Source organism: Perognathus longimembris, chromosome 7, assembly GCF_023159225.1.
Source record: "Perognathus longimembris pacificus isolate PPM17 chromosome 7, ASM2315922v1, whole genome shotgun sequence".
Taxonomy (NCBI): domain Eukaryota; kingdom Metazoa; phylum Chordata; class Mammalia; order Rodentia; family Heteromyidae; genus Perognathus; species Perognathus longimembris.
The window spans coordinates 72108150-72135223 of NC_063167.1; the positions used below are offsets into that span (position 1 = coordinate 72108150).

Here is a 27074-nt window from a genome sequence, read left to right on the forward strand (position 1 = left end):
TGGCTAGCTTACTTTGAAGTTCAATATTACAATGAACATTAGGATTCTTGTAATGTCCTGTCAATAATTTCTTCTGGGAATGAAGTTAGCAAAGCTGCTCAAGCTCATACTACCCATGCGGGCCTAGTTACTGTTTACTTAGAAGGGCAGTGTTTGCCATGCAGAGAATCTCACTCAATAGTTACTGTTTGTCCTTGAAGCTTTCCTTTTCTGAGTCACGGGCCCCCGCAGCCATTTCCTACCACGTTCAGTGGGGAGCCAGGCTGTGTGTGGTCGCCTCTGGACGCCAAGCTTCCAGAGTACTTAGAAGACACTAGGATCAGGTTTTTTCTTCGATGCCTTTTGTGTGCTTGCAACTGGGAAAAGTAGACACAGAAGGGAGGGACTGGTATGAGGTATCCTGAGAACTGACCAGAAGTGCACACGGCAAGAGCCTTGGCAAGCACACAGAGAACGGCTGGAGGGGGCATGGGGATACCAACAGAAGAACTTTGGTGTCAAGGAAACTTCTAGCTCAGGCTAGAAGAGTTAATCCTGAGAATAACATGATACCATACATAATGCACATCTGTGGGAGGAAAAATATGTGTCAAAAAAAGTTAACTAGAAAGGATTTTGAGAATCCAAAAGGCACCCTCCTTGCCTTTAGCAATCAATGCATTTATTCCTTGAACTACTGCTTCCTGACCACAAACCAGTGGGGACCAAAGAAAAACAAACTTGACATTTCTCTGGGGATATTTTGCTTGTTTGGAGCTAGGTAAGGATCAATTTGGAAGAACTGTACAAAAATAGTAATCAAGATAAGATGGTCTGGGTGTAAAGGCAGACAACAGGTGAATGGTACAGAATCTGAAATGGGAGCAAAGGGGGGGGGGGTAGGAGTTTCTTGCCGTCTTCTACTTCCTCCCAGGAAGGAAAGTTTCCAAAGTCTTCACTCTGAACCGCTCCACTACTCTGCATCTACAAGATCCTTCCATTCTCATGAAGTCCCGAGACAGATAGTAATGCCCTAATTTCATAGATGGGCGAGAATTGTAGCTCAAACAAATGACCATCATTTGTGCGCATCATCTGAGAGGCTGCAAAAAAATACTAAGCTCTCCCCAGAAAGCATTCCTGCTAGATTCAGAGAGGTGACCGATAAGATGCAGGGCTTTTTATTTAATCTTGGGTGTAGAGCAGAGGCCCACACATAGTAGCAGGTGAGACTAGGCTGTGTGGTAGTAGAAAATAAAATCTGCAACTCTGGAAGGTTAACATACAAGATTTTTCCCTCATACAAAATCAGCTAGTACCCAGGGTTACTCCCTTCTGAATGATGATCTGGGGGCCCAAACTGCCTTTCTCTCACATCAGTGCCTCCTGGAGACAGAGCCCCTGACTTGCCCTAGTGGGACTTGCTCTAGGCTCATCTGGCTCTCAAATCTTGTCCAAGCACTTGCCACTCCCACACCCAGCACATGGCCCAGAACTGACCCTGTGACCCTGTCTATCTTTAACCAAATGGGAAACATTTGGAAGGCTGGAGATAGACTAAATGCCTCTGCCATCCTGAGGGAGAACACTTATTTATGAACTTTGCTCAGATAAATTTATGGGTAAATCTGGCTCTGGGATTGAATTATTCTATCATAGACTTATTAAAATCATTCAGCAGCTTTTAGAGACTCAGATGAAAATGAATCTATGATCAGGAGGAATGACAAAGGTGGGTCTGCCATTATTGACAATCTATCCCACACATGGCATAGAAACATTATACAGAAACATTTCTAGAAACATTCTATGGCTCTCAGGATCAGTCCTCATGAGGGACCTAAGGTATATGTTCTCCTCCTAGAAATTATTTCTTAGTGGAACTGTCATAGGGAACAGAGCTAAAATTTGAGCCCATGATCACCAAATCACAAGGCTTATGGGAATTAATTTCCTCCACTCCACTGCCTCCCTCCTCCATTCCTGCTATGTGGAGCACTGCTGTGGCAGACTTCAGAAATTATGGCAATGGCCATAATCAGAGACACCAGGAGAAAGGCAAAGGGAGACAGTTTCCCTGATAACCTGTTATACCTCTTTCCTATCTCTCCTAGTACTGTCCTGATTATTGCTGCTAGATGAAGCTTCAGCTGTAAGATCCTACATTTGCTGGGCGCCAATGGCTCCTACCTGTAATTCTAGCTACTCAGGAGGCTGAGATCTGAAGATTGCAGTTCAAAGCCAACCCAAGCAGGGAAGTCTATGAGACTTGTATCTCCACTTAATCACCAGAAACCTGGAAGTGGCACTGTGGCCCAAGTGATAGAGCACTAGACTTGAGCTGAAGAGCTCAGGGACAGCACCCAGGCCCTGAGTTCAAGCCCCACAACCAACCAACCGAAAAAATAAAAGATCTAACATTAAAAGAGATTAATATTCCGTACTCAAACTATTGAAAACAAGACATACTGGGACTTCTGATTCTTTTCATTTTGAGAGCATTTGTAGATGCATAATGAAACATTTGGACATGATGCCCAAATTGACAGCCAACTGTTTCATACCTATATACTCCTTATACACATAGCCTAATGGTAATTTTATGTATCATTTTTAGTGCATCTAAAAAATGCACTTTTAGTATTTTGTCTGCAGCCTACTATCCTAGGTCAGGGGTGAATTTTTCCACTTGGAGCACTACTGGCACTCAAGTTTTTTATTTTTTTTCCACTGGATTTGAACTCAATGTCACGGCACTCTCCCTTAGCTTTTTCGCTCAAGGACAGTGCTTTATCACTGAGTCACAGCTCTACCTACCGATTTTGGGTGGTTAATTGGAGGTAAGTCACACAGATTTTACTGCCTGTGTTGACTTTGAACCTTAATCCTTAGATCTCAGGCTCCTGAAAAGTTAGGATTAGAGGCATGAGCCACCAGCACCTGGCAAAATGTTTTTACATTTTGGAGCACTTTGTACTCTGGACAATCTGTAGTGAAAAGAACAGTTCAGGGCCTGCTTGAGCTTTTGTGTAATTTCTGGTATCTGTTTGTACATTCTACGCTAAGCAAATAGGCAGGGGCAATGCATTTAGTGTCACACAGGGCGCCCTGCTTAGTGGCCTTGATTTCATGAACTCTGATCCAGCTCACATCGGCTGTTCTTCCCACTACAGCAGAGAGAGTACACGGATTCTCCTGACTCATTCAAGTACATTGGAAGCAAGTCAGTATCCCAGGTTAGACTTCAGTTGGAATAATTTTCTTGGATTCTCTCAGTTTTCATTATTATATTGATAAAGTGACTTATTTGTTTAACCTTAAATCTCACTTGATTATTGTGAGCAGCAAGTGGATTTGTGTGTGGAAAAATGTTTTGTCAGCAGTCAAGAGCAATATAAATATAAAAAGTTATTATTTAATGACGAGCCAAACAAGGTGGGAGTGTGTGTGTGTGTGTGTGTGTGTGTGTGTGTGTGTGTGTTTTGTTTTTTGAGTTTCTCACTGAGTTGTGATTTTGTTGAAGGAAGAGAAAAGCTGTATATCACCATAACATTTCAAACCTCTGGGGTCCTAGGTATACCTGTCATACAGATACTATTGCTTCATTGCTTTATAAAGCCTAACAGCCACATTACTAGGTGTATGATATTGAACAACTTATTTAACTTCTAATTTCATCTACAAACAGGGGACAACAATTTTTATGTTTGGGTATTACAACAAGGGTTAAAATATTAATACACATAATGTAATTTATGTAGTGCTGTAAAAGAATAAATGTTTGCAATTTTGTTGTCATTATTATTATCCGTATAAAGACGTCTTCATGCTGTCTTTAAGATTCTTTGCATAACAAAAAACATCCCACTGCTTAAGAGAATCAGAAAATCTCCAGCCCTTTTAGGAAAACTGGCATCGCTGCCTACTTGTGTGTCCCACACCCTAGAGAAAGCACAGAACTTACCACGTTCCAGGCTTCAAATGCTACACGGATATCATTAGTTTGGACCTCAGAACATAGTTTCCCATAGACACAATACTGTTAAAATAGTGGTAGCATTCCTAGATGCCTGATAAGACACACTGGCCTCATCATGTACTCAAAAAGTGGCATCTTTAATGCAAATGTCTGTAAAGCAAGGCCATTAACTCACACTGAGAACTACAGAAGTTATGTGGTTGCTTATTTTTGTTCTCATAAATGATAGAGGATAGCAATATTAATAAGATAAAAAGAATTCAGTGGCAATATAAATAAAGAATCCTAGGCTACCTCTGAGGGTGCTTTCCATCATTTATGGTGTTTACTAAGTTGAATATGGCTGTTTTTATTGTTCTTGACATGACGAAGTAGCAAAAGCTTTACAAATAAATAGAGAGAAGGCAGGGAATGGGGGAAATTAGGGAAAGGAGAGAAGAGGTGAGAAAGATTTCCCTGAGCAAAATGGTCAGTAGTTTAGAGATACTGAGGATGAGGAAGAGGCAAATGTGTGTGACAAGCTGGATTCTGACTGGCAAATCCACTAGCATGGCTGATGGGTGCTCTGAGAACCCCTACTCTCTGGTCAAAGGGAAAGGGTGCTGTAGCTTTTCAACCAGTATCCATTGAGGCCAAAGGCAGCACCACAGAGTGAGAACAGCTTAAAAAAGAAAAGACTTCCAGGGTGAGGAGATGCCAAGGCTGTGGGCCCAGCCAGCTGTTCGCAAGTAACCTTAAATGCACCGGTTCCTGGTTACAAAGTCTATGCTGAACTCCAGTGTTGATCTGACAGACCCTACAGGTTCATGCCTGGTGGCTATAAACCCAGTATGGATTACACTGAAATTAGGAAGACCTCTAGCTTTCCTAATGAGAAGTAGCTTGTCCCTGCCAACACAACTCGTAAGTGCCAGGCATTCTTTCTACCCTGAAGCACACTGTCTTGGGAAGCCACAAGCACTGGTTTTTGTGTTTTTTTTTCTGTACATCCAATTTCAAGCTCAGGTCCTTTGCTGATAGTGACAAAGCAGAGTTCAAAGCAGTAGAGGAGGGTGGATGAAATCCAGTGTAGAAGAACTGAGTCTCTAGAGAGCTGAGACCTTTCTTTGCTAAGAAGCTTGTTCTCGAGCACAGAGACGCTAATTCCGATGACATTGCCAGGCTACACACCATTTCAGAAAGAGCACTGAATGTTGGAGGCCAGGACCTGGTTCATGTTTTAATTCTGCTACCAAACTTAGGCCAAGAGCTCTTCCTCTCTAAGGTCCTCCTTAGCTCCATCATTTGAGCTGTTTCATTGTCTTCCAGTCCTGACAGAGGCTTTGTGGTCATGGTGACCTAAGGGGCCACGACAGTGAGCCCTGCCAGCCTCCATAGATCACAGTTGTGCCTGTATTCTAGAACCATAGTACACAGGTTTCTCCCACAAAGCCCACGCTGAGTCAACCTCTTATCCCCAAAGCAGCAGGCCTGAGGGACACAGCATTAAGTTGGGTACAATGGCTCACCCCTGTAATCCTAGCTACTTGGGCCACCAAGATCAGAAGCATCTGCCTGGGCAGAAAAAGAAAAGTTCCTGAGACACCATCTCAACAGAAGCCCCGGAGTGTGGTGGTGGGCATCTGTCATCTTAGCTACAGCATAAATAGGAGGATTGGGGCCGGGGGCGGGGGGCGGGAGGTGGGAAAGAGTGAAGGCCTATCTAAAACATAACCAGGGGTAAAAGGGGCTGGAGGGATGATTCAAGTGGCAGAGCACCTGCTTAGCAAACAGGAGGCCCCTGAGTTCAATACCCAATGTCACAGAAAAAGAACTGTCACATTGTACTACTCAAGTTAGAACATGCTCACAGTTAAGAGTAGGAGATTCATTAATGAAAAAAAAAAGAAGAGAAGACAAATGAGAATGGTTGAGGATTGGAAGGCTAAAGAAGGAAGATTAGCATCACCCAAAACATTAAACCAAAGAATGGTCGTCAAGGCCTGGGAGGGGTCTGCAGTCCTGGCCCCACAACGCATGAGGGCTCAGGCCAGAGCCAATCCTGGGCTGAAAGAATCAAGAATCAGTCCTCACTGCTTGTAACTGGGCCCCCAGCAGAGGCTACCAGACTCATGCTCTCAAATAAAAGGAACCCTTGGTCTTTTTGGCCACCCCCATGCCAGAACACCCTGGTCCCACTTTTACTCTAAGGACAGAGCTGGGAAACTATGTCCAGCCCCTTTGCTTCCCCTGACCTCCCAGTGTGGGGGTCTCCCTGGAGTTCACCTGTCTCAGTGTAACAGTGAGTCCTTTCTTCCCCTGACACATTCGATCCATAGCCCAAGCCACGGCTACAAGCTCTTCTCCGATAAGCTGCCCTTGCTATGCCTTTTTATGCCTTTGCTGTGACCCTGGCTTTACCACCTGCAGCCACTATCTGCACAACTTCTTTACAAACTGTCTTTACAAATCTTTACATAATATGATGGTTGAAGAAGACATTTTTAGCCAACCTTGAGCAATCTAATCTCTCAAATTCAGCCTCAGTGTTATCTCTGACATCCCATGGAGAAAGTTGACAAACGTTTCTACAAACCAAGCAGAAAGATCTCCAAGGACACCTCCTGTTACTTTGAAGAATTGCTCCTTTAAATGACATCAGAGGGAGACCTTGTCCTCCCCACGCCCCAAGATATTTCCCACAGGACACCTCTGAGGTCATCCTGCAAATATCAACTCTCGTTCCCCAGAGTTCCCAAAGTGATAACAGCATGCATTATAGAAAATATCCAAAAGAGAACAAGTAGATATCTAGCCTAAGTGCCTCAAGTCAAACAGCGAAAACAGTGTAATCTCCACTATGCCTGTCAGGTCTTCAGAACCTTCAGCCACTGAAACAGCAGAACTCCAAGTTACTAACGAGCTGGTCAGAATATCTTTGCTCTTGTATTTTTGCTGTCTTCTCATTAGCTTGTTAATTATACGTGGCCACTTAACTTTAAAACAAAGTGCCTGAAGAAGTTAAATGAGCTAATTTCTGAAATAATATTATCTAGCACTTAGTGTACAAACCTTCTCCTTACTTTTCCATCTTCCTCTTAGACAGTTGGAGTAATAAAGACAAAGAGAAAAAATACAGAAACAGAGATAAAGTAAAATAAGAATATACAAGACATATTATTATTATAAGATCTTCCCTCCAAACATTAGGAAGAGCTTTAAATAACATAGATTTCCTCTTCAACTCTGTCTTATATTATTCCTTAGAGAATCATGGACTAGGGACTAGGAATATGGCCTAGTGGTAGAGTGCTTGCCTCGTATCCATTCCTCAGCACCACATATATAGAAAAAGCCAGAGTGGTGCTGTGGCTCAAGTGGCAGAGTGCTAGCCTTGAGCAAAAAGAAGCCAGTGATAGTGCTCAAGCCCTGAGTTCAAGCCCCAGGACAGGCAAAAAAAAAAAAAAAATCATAGATTAAGTGTTCTCCTTAGTACTCTCTATATATTGTTTTAAAAAAAAAAGCATTTGGTGTAAGTGAACTGAACACCTCGGGGGGGGGAAGGGGGAGGGGGAGGGGGGTATGAGGGACAAGGTAACAAACAGTACAAGAAATGTATCCAATGCCTAACGTATGAAACTGTAACCTCTCTGTACATCAGTTTTATAATAAAAACTTAAAAATTCTTGGCAATATAATATGCAATTTATGTGAACCATCTATTTTGCTATTTAATATCAAACTGAAAAACGGAAAATATATATATTTAGAGGTTACCATAAACACAGTTCTAGAACCATTCCGGGAATAATTCCTAAACCATCCCTGTAATAATTTACAGATCTAGAACCATTCATGTGATAATTTGCTTTTTAATCTTTCACAAATTATTAATTTCCTTGGCATCATTTACTTCACATGCTAAGTAAAGAGATTAATACCCTATTAATTCAAATATCTCTATTTCACAAGGAAAGGTCCAAGATTTTTTAAAGTATACAAATGAGCTACTTTGCTTTATTTAAGAATTTTGAGATTGATGCTTTATTTCCAAGTAGCCCTCAAATTATGCAATTTACACTACTCTAGGCAGATAATTACGATTGAGTCTAACCCACATGTCTCATATTAGACAGCACTAACAATGTCTCTACTAGAAATACTACAAAGAAACTTTCTGTAAGTTTGTAAACCTATGGGGTCGGAAGAGTTGACACCTAATGGAGAACTCTCATCCAGTAAGTCAGAGAGCTGACACACAGGAGAATGTTCAATTCAAGTGCTTAGAAAACATCACATATTCTCCTGAAGCCTAGGGTACAAGGCAGCTTTGATACTTCACTAGGAGAATTCAGTTCTTAGCAAAGAGTGATGGTTTAATGGTGTGAAGAGATGCAAAACATTTTGCAAAGCATAACTTTTAGCAGTGAGAGAAAGGCTAAGGGGCAAAATCTGTAGACCAGGCAGAAGTCCTCTCCCAGGAGAACCGAACAGAATGTGCTCATTTCCCCTATGGTGGAGACATGCCAACACCCACCAAGTTGCCTACAGAAACGCTCATTAGTGCCTCAAGGTTGAGAGACTTACGTTGAAGGGTGGTCATAAGACCATCCTCTGTAAGAAAATCTTATTCCAGAGGAAAATCAGATGCTGAGTACAAATCACATTTTGGAGGCCAGCAGTTCCCGTGCAATGAGCCATTCTTATCAGGAAATAGTGGGAACTCTGCTGCAATCTCAATCATTAAGAGAGAAGCCAGGGTCTGACCTTGCAAGCTGGTCTTTCAGAAAATAATATTCACAGACTTGCTGTATTAACTGTTTTATGTACATGAAATAATAGGTAGGAAATTGCCACAACTAATTAATTGCAACCGTTTAGTGACCCTTCAAAAGGTTGTATAGGAATAAATTAAATTAGGGATGAGTGCTGTACTTTGTCCTGAAAATGGCTCCTGTGAGTTCTGCGACTATGATCCAAATTCCCCTCCTACCCTCCAGCCAGAACCGGCACATCCACAGGCTCTGCTGTCATGCAACTCCTTTACTTAACCCTTAGAAGGTATCATGGACTACTTATCTGTATGGCTGCACAGACTTTGACTTGTCTCTGGACACCTCAGGTTAGCTCTACCCCATCTCTCTCCCACAGCCAGGATACCCAGCACACAACACTGCATCTGGTCCTTTGGCCTCCCTATTAGACAAGTTAACCCCAATAGTCTACCCTCAGAAGAAGATAATTAAAAGAGAAAAAGATCCTTCTACTAGAGCTATTTAGGAGGTTGAGATCTGAGGCACACCGTTCAAAGCCAATTCTGACAAACAAGTCCTCTAGACTCTTATCTCCATAGAGGTAGCAAAGCTGGAACTGGAGGCATGGCTTACATGACAAATATGCCAGCAATGAGAGGAAACCCTGAGCTAGTACACGAGATCCCAAGCTCAAACTCCAATACCAGTACATGTATACACACATACATACATGCATACATACATACACACAGCATACACATACACACAGCATATTACTTCATTTCTTCTCTCTGATCCTGGCTGGTTTTCCCATCGCGGCCTTTTGAAGGCCTTTCCTTCTAGACTCCTCTTATGAAAGACCTTCACATGCTGTGACTGAGAGTAACAGTGTCTAGAGAATTCCAGAAGCTTCTCATCTCACTGTTATTGCTCCACTGGGGAAAACCAAACATTGTCCTCTTTCCTATCTCTGGGGTGGCTCAATCAGAGATATCAAGCTCTACATTTACCAACCTCAGACTGTGGATGGGAACAAATGAAAGTAACACATTTTGTTTTCTTGGTCTCAAAAACAGCTCACATAACAAAGAGGTGGGTGAGGGTAACTGAGCCCCCTAATAATATTAGGCGACCTGTTCAAAGAGTCATCCATGAACTGGCAAAATGTCCCCTATCTCCAACCATGTCACCTCCAGCCTCAGAGACTACAGGAATTCCAGATTGGCCTGGGAACTCCCAGGAGTATCAGTTCAGTCCCAGGTTCCACAGGGTGACTTGAATGACAACGCTAAGGAAATGGCACTCAATGTGAAGCCAGCGAGATGGTTGGGAAGCAGGTCCGTGAGGCTACGAGTGCTGAGAGACCCTCACTCTGAAGGACTAAGGGCATCAACAGGCATATATTTTGGGAAGAACTCAGGTAGCTGGAGGAGATAAGATAGGCAGTGAACATGGAAGCATAAGACAAAAACGCCTTTTCTGGTAATAATCTCTTAAGAGGTGGCAGGGCCTTCACTATATCCATGGCAATGTGTGCCAAGCAGAGACGATGAGATGGGAGACATTCAGAAGAACAAAAGATCACACTTTTGGAATGGAGTGTGATAAGGAAGAACTCCTGGCTTGGGGGTCAGAATCATATGAAATAACTCCATTAACTTAAAGAATACATTGGATTATACTGCATCTAAACAACTTTGAGTTAAGTGTCCTCCCCCAGTTCCTCCCACTTCTACATCTGATATGTGCTCACTGGGTTTTGTTTCCTAAGGTCCAGAAATGCCCTTGGTATGTCTGACAGACTTCCAGGCACAAGCTCGAGAGCGGCTGCCTAAGGCATCATGGGATTTTATTGAAGGAGCTTCAGATGAAGGCATCACCATGCGCGACAACATGGCAGCATTTAAAAAGTTGAGTCTTCTGTATCCTTTCTATTGCCAAGCTAAGCTGCATCGTCAGTCCTTGTTTCTGTCTCCAAAGAGTACAGAATACTCTAGATACAAGAGTGTACATTTTCCCCCATTTTATTTTGGGGACCAGCGAAGGGGTAATGGACAGGGCTAATTCATCTTAGAAGGACCACAAGTGAGCCATCCTTCCTCTGCATTCCAGAAACTTTGTAACATGGGGGGAAGGGCTCCAGAAAAACCAGTGAACATCACAGAAAAACAGTTTGGTGCATGCATATGCCCAACTCTCCTAAGCTCCTAAGCTTCTGCCTGGGAGGAAAAAAATGTAAGATAGGAGAGGACTCAGGTTTAGAGAAGATATGAAGTTATGATGTTGATAGATGATTGGTTCAAAGAAAAAAGTTATAATTTTTTTTTTCTTTTTGCCAGTCTGGGCGCTTGGACTCAGGGCCTGAGCACTGTCCCTGGCTTCTTTTGTTTGTTTGTTTGTTTTGTGTTTTGCCATTTCTAGGGCTTGAGACTCAGGGCCTGAGCACTGCCCCGGCTTCTTTTTGCTCAAGGCTAGCACTCTACCTCCTGAGCCACAGCGCCGCTTCCGGCTTTTTTCTATATATGTGGTGCTGAGGAATCGAACCCAGGACTTCATGAATACGATGTGAGCACTTTACCACTAGGCCATATTCCCAGCCCTCCCTGGCTTCTTTTTGCTCAAGGCCAGCACTCTACCACTTGAGCCACAGTGCCACTTCTGGCTTTTTCTGTTTATGTGGTGCTGAGGATTTGAACCCAGGGCTTCATGCATGCAAGGCAAGCACTCTACCACTAAGCCACATTCCCAGCACAGGGTCATACTTTTAAAGTAATGACAGAGCCAGTCTCTGTTGGCTGATACCTATAACCCTAGCTACTCAGGCGACTGAGATATGAAGTTCATAGTTCAAAGCTAGCCTAGGCAGAAAAGTCGATGAGACTCTTATCTCCAATTAACCACCAAAAGGCCAGATATGAAGCTGTGGTTCAGTGGTAGAGCACCAACCTAGAGCAAAAACAAAAGCTAAGGGAGAGGCTGGGAATATGGCCTAGTGGTAGAGTGTTTGCTTCATATACATGAAGTCCTGGATTTGATTCCTCAGTACCACATATATGGGAAAAGCCCAAAGTGGTGCTGTGGCTCAAGTGGTAGAGTGCTAGCCTTGAGCAAGAAGAAGTTAAGGGACAGTGCTCAGGCCCTGAGTTCAAGCTCCAGGACTGACCAAAAGAAAACCTAAGGGACAGTGCCCAGACCAGTTCAAGCCCCAAGACTGGCACATACACAAAAAGTAGGAAAAAAAAAACACATAAGTCAGTCACCAAAGCTATGAACCAATTCTAACCAATGACGTCAATTTTGCATGCGGCACATACTAAGGATGGGTAATTATTTTTAAATGGTTGTTGTAAAAACTGAAAAAAAAACCAGACATAAAAATAGGCATGTCCTTGATGCCTATGGCTCATGCTTATAAACCTAGGTACTTAGGTGCCTAAGATCTGAGAAGAAAGGTTCAAAGCCAGCCTGGGAAGACAAATCTTGGAGACTGTTATTTCCAATGAGCTAGGGGAAACAAAATAAAGAAGCAGAGGCATGGCTCAAGTGATAGGGCACCAGCTATTAACAACACCACCAAAAAAAAGGAGGCAGGGGTAAGAGATTGAGCAGTCCTGTACTGGCAAAAATAATTAATTACCTAGTCCTGTATTACTCAATGGCAAGTACATGTTCTGGGAATTGCACTGGTAGAGAATGCCATCGTTGGATGGACCCAAAGTATGGGCAAGCTAGGATGGCTACACATCCTAGGATCCTACGGGACCATCTTCTCCTTTATCACCAGCTTTCTGAATTGCCAGTACATGGCACCAGACTATCTATACATGAACGTTAATTCAGTTCACTTCATGAACGTTAATTTCAGTATCTCTACACAAAGTGTTATCAGAGCAAAGCTATGCTTGGTCACTTGCTACTGTCTGTGCTGCTTTGACACTATGTCAACAGAACTGAACCACTGTGACAAAGACTGTGGTATGATCCACGGTGCCTACCTGGTCCTTCACACACAAAGCTTACTGACTGATGAAGAAGCCAGGAGAAAATGGAAAAATGGCTCCTAAATGAACATGCCTCTGTGTGCTTTCATGTTTTCAATGCCTTATCACAGTTTTTCTTAAAAAAAAAAAAGAACTTAGAAAAACTGCTCCCTTACCTTACTCATAAGTTAATTTATTCATTTACAAAATTACTATTTCCAGAAACTCTAAATTTATGTACAGGAGTTATAGTTTATGAAAAAAATACGCTTTTGGATTTTGAGGTTTCGTTTTCATGCGTCTTAAAATTTTACACATTTATTCTTCATGAATTTGCCTTCCTTTTTCTAAGCTAAATGAAGCAGCAACCTGAAAAAAAAAAAAACCATGAATATGTTGTGGGATTTGTTCTCTTTGAGTGAGCTTTTCTTCCTTTCTGGGTACTTCCTACCTTTCCTTTCTAGTCCTTGTTAGGACTGCTCAGTGGAGGGTACAGGCGCCATGGCTCTAGTGAGGAAGGCAGCACTCCAGGACATCAACCCCCTTTGCCACTCAACAGGGCTGGGCCCAGGAGGATGGCCAAGGGAACACCTCCTGGGAACACACTTTCTGCTGGGCCTGCACTACTTACTTGGGATCCGCCCAGTGAACCAACCGTGGATTCATAGGACCCAGCCATGCCTTTAAAACTCATCCCTCAAAAAACTAATCCTGGCGTAGACCTTTACCAGGTATCCGGGGTCCCCGACTCTAGACTCCATCGCCATAACGGGAAGAAAACTCTACCAACAGAGCTTCTTGTCTTGTGCAGAATCCGCCTCCGTCCCCGCTACCTGAAAGATGTGTCCCAGGTGGACACCGGGACCACCATCCAGGGGGAAGCCATCAGTGCACCCATATGCATCGCGCCCACAGCTTTTCACTGCATTGCCTGGCCTGATGGAGAAATGAGCACAGCCAGAGGTATGACCCAACAGGCAGCCGGGAATGCCCGAGGGTGTGGGGGATCCCCCTCTGGCAGTGGCTAAAAAGCTCCAGAACATCTCACTCAAGGGCCTCAGGGAAACAATGTGATTGGAATGAAGGAAAACGGGAAAGAGAAAGCTTAAAGCATTTCTTGATTTCCTCATGTTTATGCTATGAAGGTTTGAGGTTTTTCCCCCTGGAATTACATCCCCATTCTCTAATTCCCTTGTGCTTCACTAAGGAATTGGTGAGTTGGCTTTCTTGACTGAACCTGACATCATCTGGGGAATTCAATGGTATCTGATGGGAAAGCGTTTTGTTACGGGATAAGGATACAAGGCTTCTAAGACAGGGTATAGAGAAGAGGACTTAAATAGCTTCTCAGGCTCACTGAACCATCTCCCGCCTCTGCCAAACAGGGAAGAAAGCTTTTGTATCACTCACACAGCAAAGTTGGCCTGAGTCCTGTCCTTTGCTTTGCAGCTGCCCAAGCAGCAGGTGTCTGCTACATCACCAGCACCTATGCCAGCTGCACCCTGGAAGACATTGTTGCTTCTGCTCCCAGCGGCCTACGGTGGTTCCAACTCTATGTGCAGCCAGACTGGCAGCTGAACAAACAGCTGATCCAAAGGGCAGAATCTCTAGGTTTCAAAGCTCTGGTGGTCACTGTGGATGTGCCCATAATTGGAAAAAGGCGTGATGACCTGAGGAACCAAATCGATTTGAAGGCAAACTTAAGGCTAAAGACGCTTCAATCACCTGATGAGGTAGGAAATGTGGCAGACTCGATCGCAGGCACTGGAGGAGGCAAACTTCCTTCTTCCCTATCTTCCCTTTCTTCCTTGTTTCTGCTAGTATTTGCTTAGTGTCTACACTCTCCAGACACTGGGGATGTGGCAGGTCAAAAAGAAGATCTGCTTCCTGTCCCCCAAAACTCCAGGCAAGTAGAATCTAATCTTCTCACCCTTGGAGCTTCCCAACCTGCCACCAGGGGTGTTTGGGCCAGGGCCAGGTGCTGAGGAAAAGGAAAGTCTGGGTAGGAAAGGAAAGCAATCACCAGCCTTTCCTATTGATTTTACCTACATACAAAGCAATCGCTGTGAATGGCAGGCATACCTAGTTGACTCTCAGGAGGATGCACGCTCACAGCCCACGGTGGCAAGTCAATCTAGTCAGCCAGTTCCCACTCTGCATTCCTGAAAACTGAGCATCAACATTGATGTGCCTTTTGAACTCATCCCTTGAAACACGAAAGAGCCACAGCACATCTCTTTGGGATCTCTGAACTAAGTAACTACTCCTTTAAAATGCCTCCATTGAAAGGAGTAGAGTGCCCCAGAGAGAGAACACCATAATAAAGCTGAGACCTGTTAGCTACAGTAGAGATAGTAGTGACAATCTTTTCAGCCGATGGGCAACTGTGGAGTCTGATGACAAGATATGCAACAGTTCTTAACCACAAATTGGTCTTGAGGTGCTCTGAAATGGTTCTTCCCACTTCCAGATGCACAGTGATTTTAAGGCTATTCTGGGTACTTTGTAGGCCAATGGTATATATTCGATAATACGTGGTTTACAATTCTTGGGATATTGTATAGGTCTAACTAGCCTGTGTATATCTCAACCACACTACGTCAGTAACAGTCTATAAACAGATGTACACAATCAAACTGACCAACTGATGGTATATGTAGAAGCAAGATCTCAAAGTATAACTCCTTTGAACATTTAAGAGGCAATGCAGTTAAACAAAATGAACAACAGGAAGTTGAAAGGTAGGATTTAACTGAGGGAGTGGGGACTAAAAGGGGAGAGGCAGATAAATAAAAAGAGGAGGGGGTAGACAAATGTGATCATAATATTCAATGCACATATGCATTTCTATGTACATTATGACATGATGGTGGAAGCACTATACACATAAATTTATACATTAAATTGAAACACTTTGTACAACTACTTAAATAAAACAAAAAAATGTGTGGTTATAAAAATCTTTTCAAGGAGCCAGGGGCTGGTGGCTCACACCTGTAATCCTAGCTACTCAAGAGATTGAGATCTGAGGACTGCAGTTAGATGCTAGCCCCAGGCAGAAAAGTGCCTGTGAAATTCTTACCTCCTGAGGTTAGCCACTCAAAAACAGGAAGTGAAGCTGGGGCATAAATTGGTAAAGTGCTAGCCTTGAGCAAAAATGCTCAAGGACAAAGCCAAGGCTCTGAGTTCAGGCCCCACAACTGACAAAAACAAAAACAAACAAACAGGTTTGTCCTCTACTTTTATTTATTCATCACACATACTAAACTTCAAATTCTTTTAAGGATATGGCCTAGTGGCAAGAGCGCTTGCCTCCTATACTTGAAGCCCTGGGTTCGATTCCCCAGCACCACATATACAGAAAATAGCCAGAAGTGGCGCTGTGACTCAAGTGGCAGAGTGCTAGCCTTGAGCAAAAAGAAGCCAGGGACAGTGCTCAGGCCCTGAGTCCAAGGCCCAGGACTGGCAAAAAAAAAAAAAAAAGATATAGATTCTCTTGCATCTGTCTTTGTGTCTTTGGCATAATTATGGAGCAAAGAGGTGATTGTAAACAAATGGTAATGAAAGTAGAAAGTCCTTTATTCAGATTTTTTTCAGGAAGCAGTGTTAGATTTTTGTTTCACTCCTGTGGGGGTGTGTGTGTGTGTGTGTGTGTGTGTGTGTGTGTGTGTGTTGGTACTGGAGGCCTCATGCTCTTCCCTAACTCATTCACTCAAGATAGTGCTATACCACCTGAGCCTTACTTCCACTTCTGGCATTTTGCTGCTTAATTGGAGAAAATTGTATTTTAGATTCATGTGCTCAGGCTGGTTTTGAATCAGGATCCTTAGATCTCAGCCTCTTGAGTAGATAGGATTACAGGCATGAGCCACCAGTTCCTGACTAGTTCTCTCTTCATTTTAAGCTAGTAACTGCTCTGAATGTGTGTCATTTTTGCAACAAGCCAAGTTGTCTTGTATGAGTTCAAGACTATGAGTTACCTTCTTAATTCCCACAGGCCAAGGCTGTGCCTTCCTCTCTGCTGGCTGCCATGAATGCATTCTTCTGCTGGGATCACATCCCTTGGCTTCAGAGCCTGACTCAATTGCCCATCATCCTTAAAGGGATCCTGACAAGAGAGGATGCAGAGTTAGCAGTGAAGCACAATGTTCAAGGCATCCTTGTTTCCAACCACGGAGGGAGGCAGCTTGATGAAGTTCCTGCTTCAGTAAGTGGCATACCTCTGAGGGTGGTGTTGGGAGCGTGGTGTGAGTCCACACCTGAGTACTCTGTCCAATCCAGTCATAGAGGATAGTGCAGTGCACAGCAAGCTATTTGTGAAAATTTTCTGTGTATCATCCCCTCAGTCTGAGAAAGGGCCAAAAAGGGGGAGGCTGCAGTTCAGGCTCAAGCCAAGTAACCTGTCCATATTCACAACAGACAATAAGAGGCCAAGGTAGAACAGAAGAGGTGTAAAAAGGCATGGAGGTCCCTACCTCAAGAAGAGCTCCAGTGGAGGCCTGCTTGGTCATCATAACCTCATGTGACCTTCTGACACAGCCAAGAAAAAGCAGTGCCTCACTACTGCTAATACATACCAGTCAAGATGGAGCCAAAGAGCCGCTAATGAACTGTAACAGCTAACATGTAGTTTTCTTCCCTAACTCATATATTTATGTTCACTGCAGATAAATGATCAGATACACACATGCAAAAACGTAAAAGAAAATAATTCTCTAATTTCATCACTAGCACGAATGTGGTTAATACAAACATAATATTTTACTGCTTAAAAACTATGGATCATGTCTTAGAATTTCCTTCTTTTTCATTTATAAATGTATTACAAACATTTTTTGGCTTCAATGTGTGCTTCTTTTAGTTTTAATGATGTGTCTAATGAATGGACAATTTATATAATCAACTTCCTGTGGTTAAATAGCTGTATTCCTTTCAGTATTTCACTATATTATGTTTCTTTCCCTCCTTCCTCCCTTCCACCTTCTCTCTTCAAGGTATTGCTCTGTCAGCAAGAATGGCCTTAAATTTTCAATTCTTCTTCCTTTGCCTCCTGAGATTACAGGTAGATGTCACTACATCTGCTTTCCATCTTTCACTATTTCCAACAGTATTTAAGTAACCATTCTTATAAAGTTAAAAATCCTTAGCAGCTCCCCAATCACTTCTTAAAGACAACTCCAAAGAGGTTGAAACGCTCTAGTAGGCCTCTGGTACATCCCCTGACTTGTGAGGCTGAGTGGTATCTACCACTCACCTCCTCCTCTTCATTTGCTAGTGAAGAAAAGATACAACGAACAGCAAGCCACGTGGAGAGCAATGGACATACTTAACATATCTCTCTGGTAAGGGTTTGTTTGAAGAGAATGGGCAGGCTGCATACTTCCCATCCCAACATGTGCACCAGGACTGGAGGTGAGGGAAAGCAGGTCTTCAACATGCACATTGAGCTCTCCCACCCACTTCCTGAAAGATCCTCATAGCTTCATCTCCCATACACCCAGGAATGAGCAGAACAGAGAAGACCAAGGAGCTCAGCCAGCTGCAAGAGGTCCGATGCTCTTACGTGATAGGAGCAGAAAGTGAACAGGAGCCCACCACCACCATCAAGTAGCAGTCACAGCAGGAGACAGGCTTTTGGAAGAAAACTGAGATCAAGACTATATAGCAAGTGTCAAGCTGCCATTTATCAATTCAGCAGCCTGCTTCCTTAAGATGATTGAGTAATGTGTGGAGAAAGAGGTGGGCTAATTCTCCCAATGAGAAAGGAGAATTTCTCCTACTACATTTGCTGAGCAGAACAAGCAGTAGGTTCCTCTCCCAGGAGCTAAGCCATCTGAGAGTGTATAAATAAGGATTAGTCCAAAGCTAGTGAGGTAACGTGGAAAAGCCAGGAGCCAATGACTCACATCTGTAATCTTAGCTGCTCAGGAAGCAGCAATCTGAGGATTAAGGTTCAAAACTGGCCCAGGCAGAAAAGTCCATGAGAATTATCTCCAATTAACCACCAAAAAATCCAGAAGTAGAGCAATGGCTCAAGTGGAAGAGTCATTCATCCTTGAATGAAAATTCTAAGTTCAAGCCCTAATACTGGCATGCATACATGGGCACTCGCAGACAAGTGCACACACACACACACACACACACACACACACACACACACACACACACACACCTAGAAAGAAAGGAAGAAGGACCCAAGGGCCCAATGTTAACTGTTCTCCTTTGCCTTCCTCAGAGCATACCAGAACACTGAGGCAGTACAGAATTCCCTCCTGAGCCTCCTCTCCGAGACCCTTGAGAGGCCTAGTATCTCCTGACAGACTTGAAAGTATCGGGAGCCTGGCACTGAAGCAGATACCTTGGAGGAATCAAGGTCTCTTGGCCTCAGATCCAAGCCAAAATTATCAACTACTTTGATTTTCTCCTTTAAAGGCCTAAACTCCACTTGCACAATGCTGTTGCCACATTCCTATTTCCATTTCTCAGGGTCTAACTGATGACACAAACTGAGGTAAGGAATGACTGTGTGGCCTAATTGCCCAAGACAGGCTGTAGTCCAACAGCCCTGGCTGCCATACTTATTTTGCTAAAAGAAAAGAAAAAAAGCGGGGGGAGTCCTTAAGAGCCCAAGCAGGGAGAAGATTTCTAGCTATGCCACCCTAGAAACAGAAACAGTAGAAGAAAATTAAAAGCCAACATGTTCTTTCCCATTATAATGACCATTATAAATAGAAAATATTTCCATCAGGGTAGCAGAGAAATCAAGCATTTTTTAAAGAAATTTAAAAAGTTTAAAAAGTCAACAATGAGATTAGCAAGTCATGTCTGTAATCCTCGCTGCAGGAAGCTGAGATCTGAGCATCATAGTTTGAGGCCAGCTTGGTCAGGAAAATTGCCTGAGACCCCTTATCTCTAATCAACCAGCAGAAAGCCAGAAATGTATCTGTGACTTAAGTGGCAGAGCACTAGCCTTGAATGAAGAAAGTAAGGGATGGTGTCCAGGCCCTGAGTTTAAGCCCTAGTCCGGCACATACACACAAAAATAAAAGTCAGCAAGGAGCTTGTTGGAGTTAGTGAAGCAGAAAATGGCAGGAGGTTGAGTCCAGAGACTCCTGGGCCTCAGGAGGGAGGCCTCCGCAGGAGGAGCTGCAGCAGCCTCAGACATGGCCGAAGCTTGCACTTCCTCCTCCCATCCTCTTAGGCCCACGTACCACTGCCCATCACCACAGAGGCAACACCAGCCTCTGGCAGGTGCACACCTGTCTCTTTTTCAGATTGATGCCCTGGCAGAAGTGGTGGCTGCTGTTCAAGGGAGAATGGAAGTGTACCTGGATGGTGGGGTTCGAACTGGCAACGATGTGTTGAAAGCCCTGGCCCTTGGAGCTAAATGCATATTTCTTGGGAGACCAATCCTGTGGGGTCTTACCTGCAAGGTGAGAGTGGCAACGTGGGAATAGATGGGAAGATCTTGAGCTTCTCGTTTGCTCCAGGCTTTTCTGTGGGTGGTTCATCCTCCAACTTAGCCATTTTTTCAAGGTACCTGAAGGATAGTTACTCCTCACATCTTCAGGCTGTCTCTGGACCTACAAACATTCAACAGCTTTCATCCTTACCTTTCCTTTGCTTTCCTTTCTTCAAAACATAATTGATTTTTACAGCTCCTCTATGTTCCCTGTCACAGCTCTCTCTCTATTTTTTTTTAATATTTGACAAATAATCAGAATGTGCCTTTAAGACTTTTGTCTGTTTCTCCTTCCCTTATACTTTTCTGTCTTGAGATCAGGGTGAAAAGGGTGTTGAGGAAGTCTTGAACATTTTAAAAGAGGAGTTCCGCACTTCTATGACCCTTACAGGTAAGGTCTTCATTTTTTCCTGACTTAGAGCTTCAAGGGGAGGGGGGTTCCTATGCAGAGACAGCCCTTCTTCCATCCAGCTAACCTTTCCCTGGCCTGGGAGCCATCCCCAAACAGGAAAGAAAGGTCCCAGCCAAACAGCAGGCACTATTCTCTGCCAACGTAAACTCAAAACTTGCTTCAAAAATCACTGCCATTTCTTGGAAAAATCAACCCTGGCTCTGAGTTCCTATTTCTGCTAAGTGTCACCCTTCCTGCCAGGTTTCAATTCCAGCTCAGGTTTCTCTTTTAGGAAAAGACTCTTAGCTAGTACTTTGGTGAATACATTTTATTAATTTTACATTACTAGAGATGAAGGTCCCTACATCATAGATATGGAAAGAATTTCCAGTTCAATATCACACAGCTTGTTTTTATGTTTTGTCCTTCTGATCATCAAGGACTCCACACAGCCTTTTGGAATCTACCATTTCCAGCCCCGTATTCTACTTCTTGCTCATTTCTTGTCTAGTGTGACTCTCTTCAATCCCTGTGTAGGACATCAGCTACAGGCTTGGTTTTGCATCTTACTTAAGATCTCCTGGCAAAGAAGATCATTTCCTCCGTCAGAACTTCCCCTTAGAAGGCAGTGTTGGATGGAGTGTTCACTGTGTCTCCTACACTACCCTTTCTATGGCCCATTCCTTGTCAGAATGGAGCTAAAGGTCAAAGATCACTATAGCCCATCAGAGTTGGTTGTTAAAACTGATAGGAGTTTTTACATTTTTACTCTGACATTTTGACATAGCTGGGTTAAAACACAACATAGGCATAGGATCATAAAATAATCCCCAATAAATCAGGACAAAATTATTCATCCTGTATGTATGCTTTATCAGATGAGCACTAAGATCAAAAGCTTGTTTTTAAACCGCATCATCTCAGGCCCAGGAATGAGAAAAGCGAGGTTTGTAACTCAGTGGCTATTTTAGGCTGCCGATCCATTGCCGAGATCAACCGGGACCTGATTCAGCTCTCCAGGTTGTAAGAACCCCACAACATGATATGCAATGCTGGTCTGCCTGAACCTTGGCCTGGCCTGGAGCGCCTGCCCTAACCATCAACTCCCCACCCCCTGTGCTTGTTGCCCTCCAAATGCCTCACCGTCCTCAATGTACCCCTCCCTTCTTGGCCTTGCTTCCTTTTATATGATTTGTCTTGCCTAAAACTCTACTTCAAAATAAAGATCACAAGAGGGTAGATGGGAAATGCCTGATAGTATTTTTTTTTCTTTTGCAAATCCTGTATTTCTCTGTATAAGAACTAATGGTGAGACTTCGCTCTGAAGAGAAAAGCCAGACATATATTTTCCAATAAAAATCTTAGTCTTATAGACAATAGACAAACAGAGTAATTCAGAACATGGTCTTTCGAGGCATACAGATGGGTGTGACTGTTTGGGCTGTAGTTGATATGCTGTATGATATGCTGTGCTTGGCCCACCTTTTTTGTTGTTGTTGTTTAAAATCCCTTTGCATTTCTGGGTTTTGTTTTTGTTTTTGTTTTTCATTGTTTATGCTTTAGCTGGTCATGGGGCTTGAACTCAGTCCTGAGCACTGTCTGTGAGCTTTTACACTCAAGTCTAGCACTCTACCACTTTGAACCACACTTTCCTGCCTGGGCTACCTTTAAACTGTGATCCTCAGATCTCAGCCTCCTGAGTAGCTAGTGTTACAGACATGAGCGGCCAGCAAGGAGCTCTCTTTGCATTTCTATGTCCTGATCCAAGAGATGAGAATTACACGGTCTTGCCAAGTACGCTGAGAGCAAGATTAAGTAAGATCATACTAACATAAATTTCAGATTGCAATGCTAAGCACCTAGTAGAAGTTTTAGTAATAGTAGCTATTATTATTTAGCCATTGTTTCTGAATCCTACCATAGTTATCTCCACTGTACACATTCCTCTCTTTCAAGCTTTACGGGAATGTGCCTTATTTCTTATTTCCCTAAATAGACAAGGAATGACTCTAAGAACAAACAAACAACTGAAGGTTTGGTACTTGACTTGACAAATAACAGTCTCTTAATGAACATTTGTGCGATGGATAAATGGATGATGGATGGAGGACAGATGCATAAATTCAAAGAAAAATGAATAGTCATACTATCAGCCTCAGAACTCTCCTGAACCCTCAGTCATCCAAAACAGATTTCTAAGGCAGAAGCACCCATTTAAATAACACCTGATACATGAAGACCTGTTAAAAGGAATGAAAGTCTTTGCCTTCAATAAGCAGGCTCTATCTGAAATGCTTTCCCCGTAGCCTTTCTTGCTTTGCATTATAGTCTGTTCTCCCACATGGCAGCCTCAAACACTTACTAGAGAATGTAATGGGGTCCCCCCAAGGGAGGGGACCACAGTGCAATAGATGGGACTGGGGGGGGGAATCCCCCATCCCTCTAAGAGTCCACCACTCAGTGCCAGTCTCAAGGAAAAAGATGGATTTAGTGGGATAGTAAAAAGTACACTCCCTGGCCAGGGTCACAGCCCAGACTCAGGAGCTGGGACTGCAACCGTAAAAAGCAGGCCGGCTGGCCATGGCTGGATCCAAACTTGGGAGCTGGGACCACAGGCCCCCAGCCACGCTGGAGGTTGGGTTATAAAGGCAAATACCAGATGGTCAACCTTGCAACATGCAGGTGGCCAATGAGGTTACAATACTTACAGAGCATGCCAGGTCACACGCAGGTGGCCAATGGAGTTAGCATTTGCCTCATAGCAACTGTTTGAACCAACCTATCAATTTAGTCAGACTTGGTGCTTGGATTTGGCAGGGCTCACATGATGGAGGCAGATATACCTACTCATGGGAGGGCACAGGTTTAACCTTAAACAGTCCACTACTCGGGTGATCAAGCAGTTTACACAGTCTTATCACAGTGAAGGGGAACTTCCCTGGATGGGGTTGGGGAGAAGGCCTTAGTGAAGATGGAGTGGGCTTCTGCTCTCTTTAACTAATCTGAGATGGAGTCAATCTGACACCCCTCAAGAGCCAATGATGGCGCCGTCCAGATCTGACCTCCATATTACAGAGAACTTCTAGAAGAGAACTCCATTCCTATACCTTACTATACAATCTCTCAGTGGCTTCCAGTTTCATTAGCTCTTCCAATTTCGTTGACTCTAGACTGATCACTAGCTCTCCAGTGCACTGCATCATCTGCTGAGCCTTTTGACTCATTTCCTAGGCACTCTCCCCTCCAGTGCTAGCTAGCCAGATTGGCCTCTTTCCCGTTCCTGAAGTAAGAAAAACATGTTTGCCTCCCATTTATTGTTGCCTATACTGGAAGTACAATTCACATCCTCTTCCTGTAGTTGACTCAGTCTTGATGTATAGATCTGTCACCTGCCACCTCCTCAGCCAGGGGAGATAATCCGACCATCCAGATAATCTGGCCACTGCACTTAACTCACCAAATCACCCCATTTTCACACACACACCCTTACTACAACCTTCAAGTAACCTAGCCCTTGCTTACTGTTTATCTACAACAGCACAAAGACCTTAGTCAACCTTAACCTAAATGACATTCCCAAGAGCCTTGAGAACAGATTTATTAGATGAAGTAATTTAGGAAAGCAAAGATAGATCAAACTATATTGTCATATCTGGAGAAATAGAGCAATGCCAGAGGGCAATGAGTTAGGATGGAACCAAGAAAAATGAGTCACACTCTAAGCCATTGAACACAAAAGCTCCTGTTAGTCCTGGACTGTACCCTCTTCTGCATGGCCCTGCCACAGAGCAGTTCCAAGGCTAGCCCAAATAACAAAGTGCATGTTAAGGAATGTTCCGAGTACCAAAATGATGAAGAAAAATGTAAGTTACAAAAGTACTAGAAAAAATGTACAGTAAATACTTTAGAACACTGATGTTAGTCAGGTGTTGTTTTTTTTTTTAAAAAAAAGTTAGCACAGCCAACAAAAGGGAAAAAAGACAAATGAGATTACATAAAACTTCTGTACAGAAACAAAAATGATCAGCAAAGTGAAGAGAGAACCTAAAGAATGGGTGAATATATTTTCAAACTGTTCATCTGACAATGGATTGATTTCCAGAAAATATGTAGAGAAATCAAACAACTAGATAGTAATAAATAATAAATAGATAATCCAATTTAAAAGTGGATAAGTGACCAGAACAGACATTTGTTCAAAGATGGCATTGTGTGTGCCTGTGTGTGTCCTGGGCTTTTTTGCTCAAAGTTAGCCCTCCACCACTTGAGCCAAGGCACCACTTCCAGTTTTTTCTGAGTAATTTATTGGGGATAAGAGTCTCATGAACTTTTCTGCCTGGGCTGGCTCTGAACCACAATCCTCAGATCTCAGCCTCCTGAGTAGCTAGGATTACTGGCATGAGCCACCAGTGCATGGCAAAAGAGGGTACTTTTTCTCAAATGGCCATTAAGTACATACAGAAATACTCAACATCACTATTCATCAGGGAAATGTAACACAAACCCACAGTAAGATATCATCTCATCCCACTCACAATAGGTATCATCAAAATAGACAAAATATAATAAATACTGGTGAGGATGCTGAGAAAGTAGAATTTGCCTCTATCACTGATGAGAATGTAAATTAGTACAGCCATTGTAAGACATGGTAGAGAAGTTCCTCACCAAAACACAAATAAAACCAAAACTGGGAATAGAACTAGAAATCTAATAGTCCCAATGATGGATATCTATCTCCAAAGGAACTGCAACCAGTATTCTGAAGGCATCTGTACTTGCTTACTTGTTGTAGCACTTTTCACAGAATCAATCTAGATGTCCATAGATGCATAAATGGATAAAGGAAATGTGACATATTACACAAAATTAATGAAGTCTATCATTTGGACCAACATGGATGGCAGTGGAGAACACATGGTGATGTGAAATGTCAATCACAGAAAGACAAGTATCACAAGATATCCATCAAAGAAGGAGAGAAGATCATGGAAAAGTAAAAGAGCATGGCTAAATGTTCTTAACACAAAAGTGATTAATACTTGGAACTGAAAGCTATACTTGTTGACAGATAATACTTGGAAGTGAGATACACCAGTTACCTGATCCGATTATTGTATATGAGATACATCAGTAAAGATTACACTGTACAATTGCAATATGTCAGTTAAAATGTAATTTCAAAAGGAATACAGGGGCTGGGAATATGGCCTAGTGGCAAGAGTGCTTGCCTCATATACCTGAAGTCCTGGGTTCAATTCCCCAGCACCACAAATATAGAAAATGGCCAGAAGTGGCGCTATGGCCCAAGAGGCAGAGTGTTAACCTTGATCAAAAAGAAGCCAGGGACAGTGTTCAGGCCCTGGGTTCAAGGCCCAGGACTGGCAAAAAAAAAAAAAAAAAGGAATGTGGTTACCTTGATATAGCTTAATTCTGCCTGATGAAAAGGACTTTGGGATTTTGTTTTCACTATGACTCACAAAGCCAAGGCCAGTGACACAAAAGGAGTAAATGGGGCCTGGGAATATGGCCTAGTGGCAAGATTGCTTGCCTCATATACATGAAGCCTTGGGTTCGATTCCACAGCACCACATAAACAGAAAAAGGCAGAATTGGGGCTGTGGCTCAAGTGGTAGAGTGCTAGCCTTGAGGGAAAAAAAGAAGCCAGAGACAGTGCTCAGGCCTGAGTTCAAAGCCCTAGAACTGGCCCAAAAAAAGTATTTGTGGCCATCACCTCAGATGCTACACCATCCTATCATCTGTTGCCCAGTGCCTATTCTTTGCAGCACAATGACCTCCAAAAATGTAGGGAAAAAGAAAATTTAATGACAAGATATTCAGAAACACTAGAAAACATATTGAATTTAACCAGTAAAGGAGAAAGAAGATATCTTAATTTGATCATACTACTTTTACCAGGTAGATCAAAGTTCCTCAGTTTAAATGCATAGAGTTAAACTAATTGCATGGATTAAAGCAGGAGAAATATCATCACCCAGAATTCCCCAAAACCAGACGTAAATCTCTGACAGTAGGCAGAGATAACCATAGTCCCTCTTACATCCTATAGCAGATGGCCCTTTCCTACACCCATACACTCTTCTGCATCACAGAGTGAAGCTTAATTCGCTCTGTAAACCTTTACTCTGGTTTCATTTCCACATCACAGAAGTCTAGGTCAGATACCAGTTGTTTCAGTGTCCTTCCAATTGTAAGTCTATAACTTTGCTTTCATTCTTTCTCTCATATCTGAAACAAGGCAACAACATACTGTCCTTGGTGGTGAAAATAAGCAAACCAACTTCTAGATAAGCCTTGAAACAAAATAACAACAACAAAAAAAACTACCAAGATAACACCTCCAGACACCTCTCTCTCTCTCTCTCTCTCTCACACACACACACACACTCACACACACAGACACACACCACAACCATTACATTGTGTCACATTATCACACTGACCAGTGAGTATGGAAGGATATCCCCTCCATGTTTTCTTATTTATTTATTTATTTATTTCGTGCCATGGAGCTTGGACTCAGGGCCTG

At 43.0% G+C, this 27074-nt stretch overlaps 1 protein-coding gene across 3 annotated transcripts; it reads left to right on the plus strand.

The window, feature by feature from the left end:
* On the plus strand, window positions 1–21773 carry LOC125355482 (2-Hydroxyacid oxidase 2-like). 3 transcript variants are annotated; one of them, XM_048351879.1, is made up of 9 exons: window positions 48–350; window positions 2537–2573; window positions 10463–10601; window positions 13483–13634; window positions 14121–14404; window positions 16669–16878; window positions 19946–20104; window positions 20455–20524; window positions 21496–21773. In XM_048351879.1, exons 3-9 carry the CDS (start codon window positions 10471–10473, stop codon window positions 21549–21551), a joined length of 1062 nt encoding a protein of 353 aa, XP_048207836.1. In that variant the 5' UTR covers window positions 48–350; window positions 2537–2573; window positions 10463–10470; the 3' UTR covers window positions 21552–21773. The 3 variants fall into 3 exon arrangements, with proteins under 3 accessions (XP_048207838.1, XP_048207836.1, XP_048207837.1); XM_048351881.1 differs by lacking the exon at window positions 19946–20104 and having other exon boundaries at window positions 1–350; XM_048351880.1 differs by lacking the exons at window positions 48–350; window positions 2537–2573 and adding an exon at window positions 2864–3215.
* Window positions 21774–27074: the final 5301 nt, after the last annotated feature.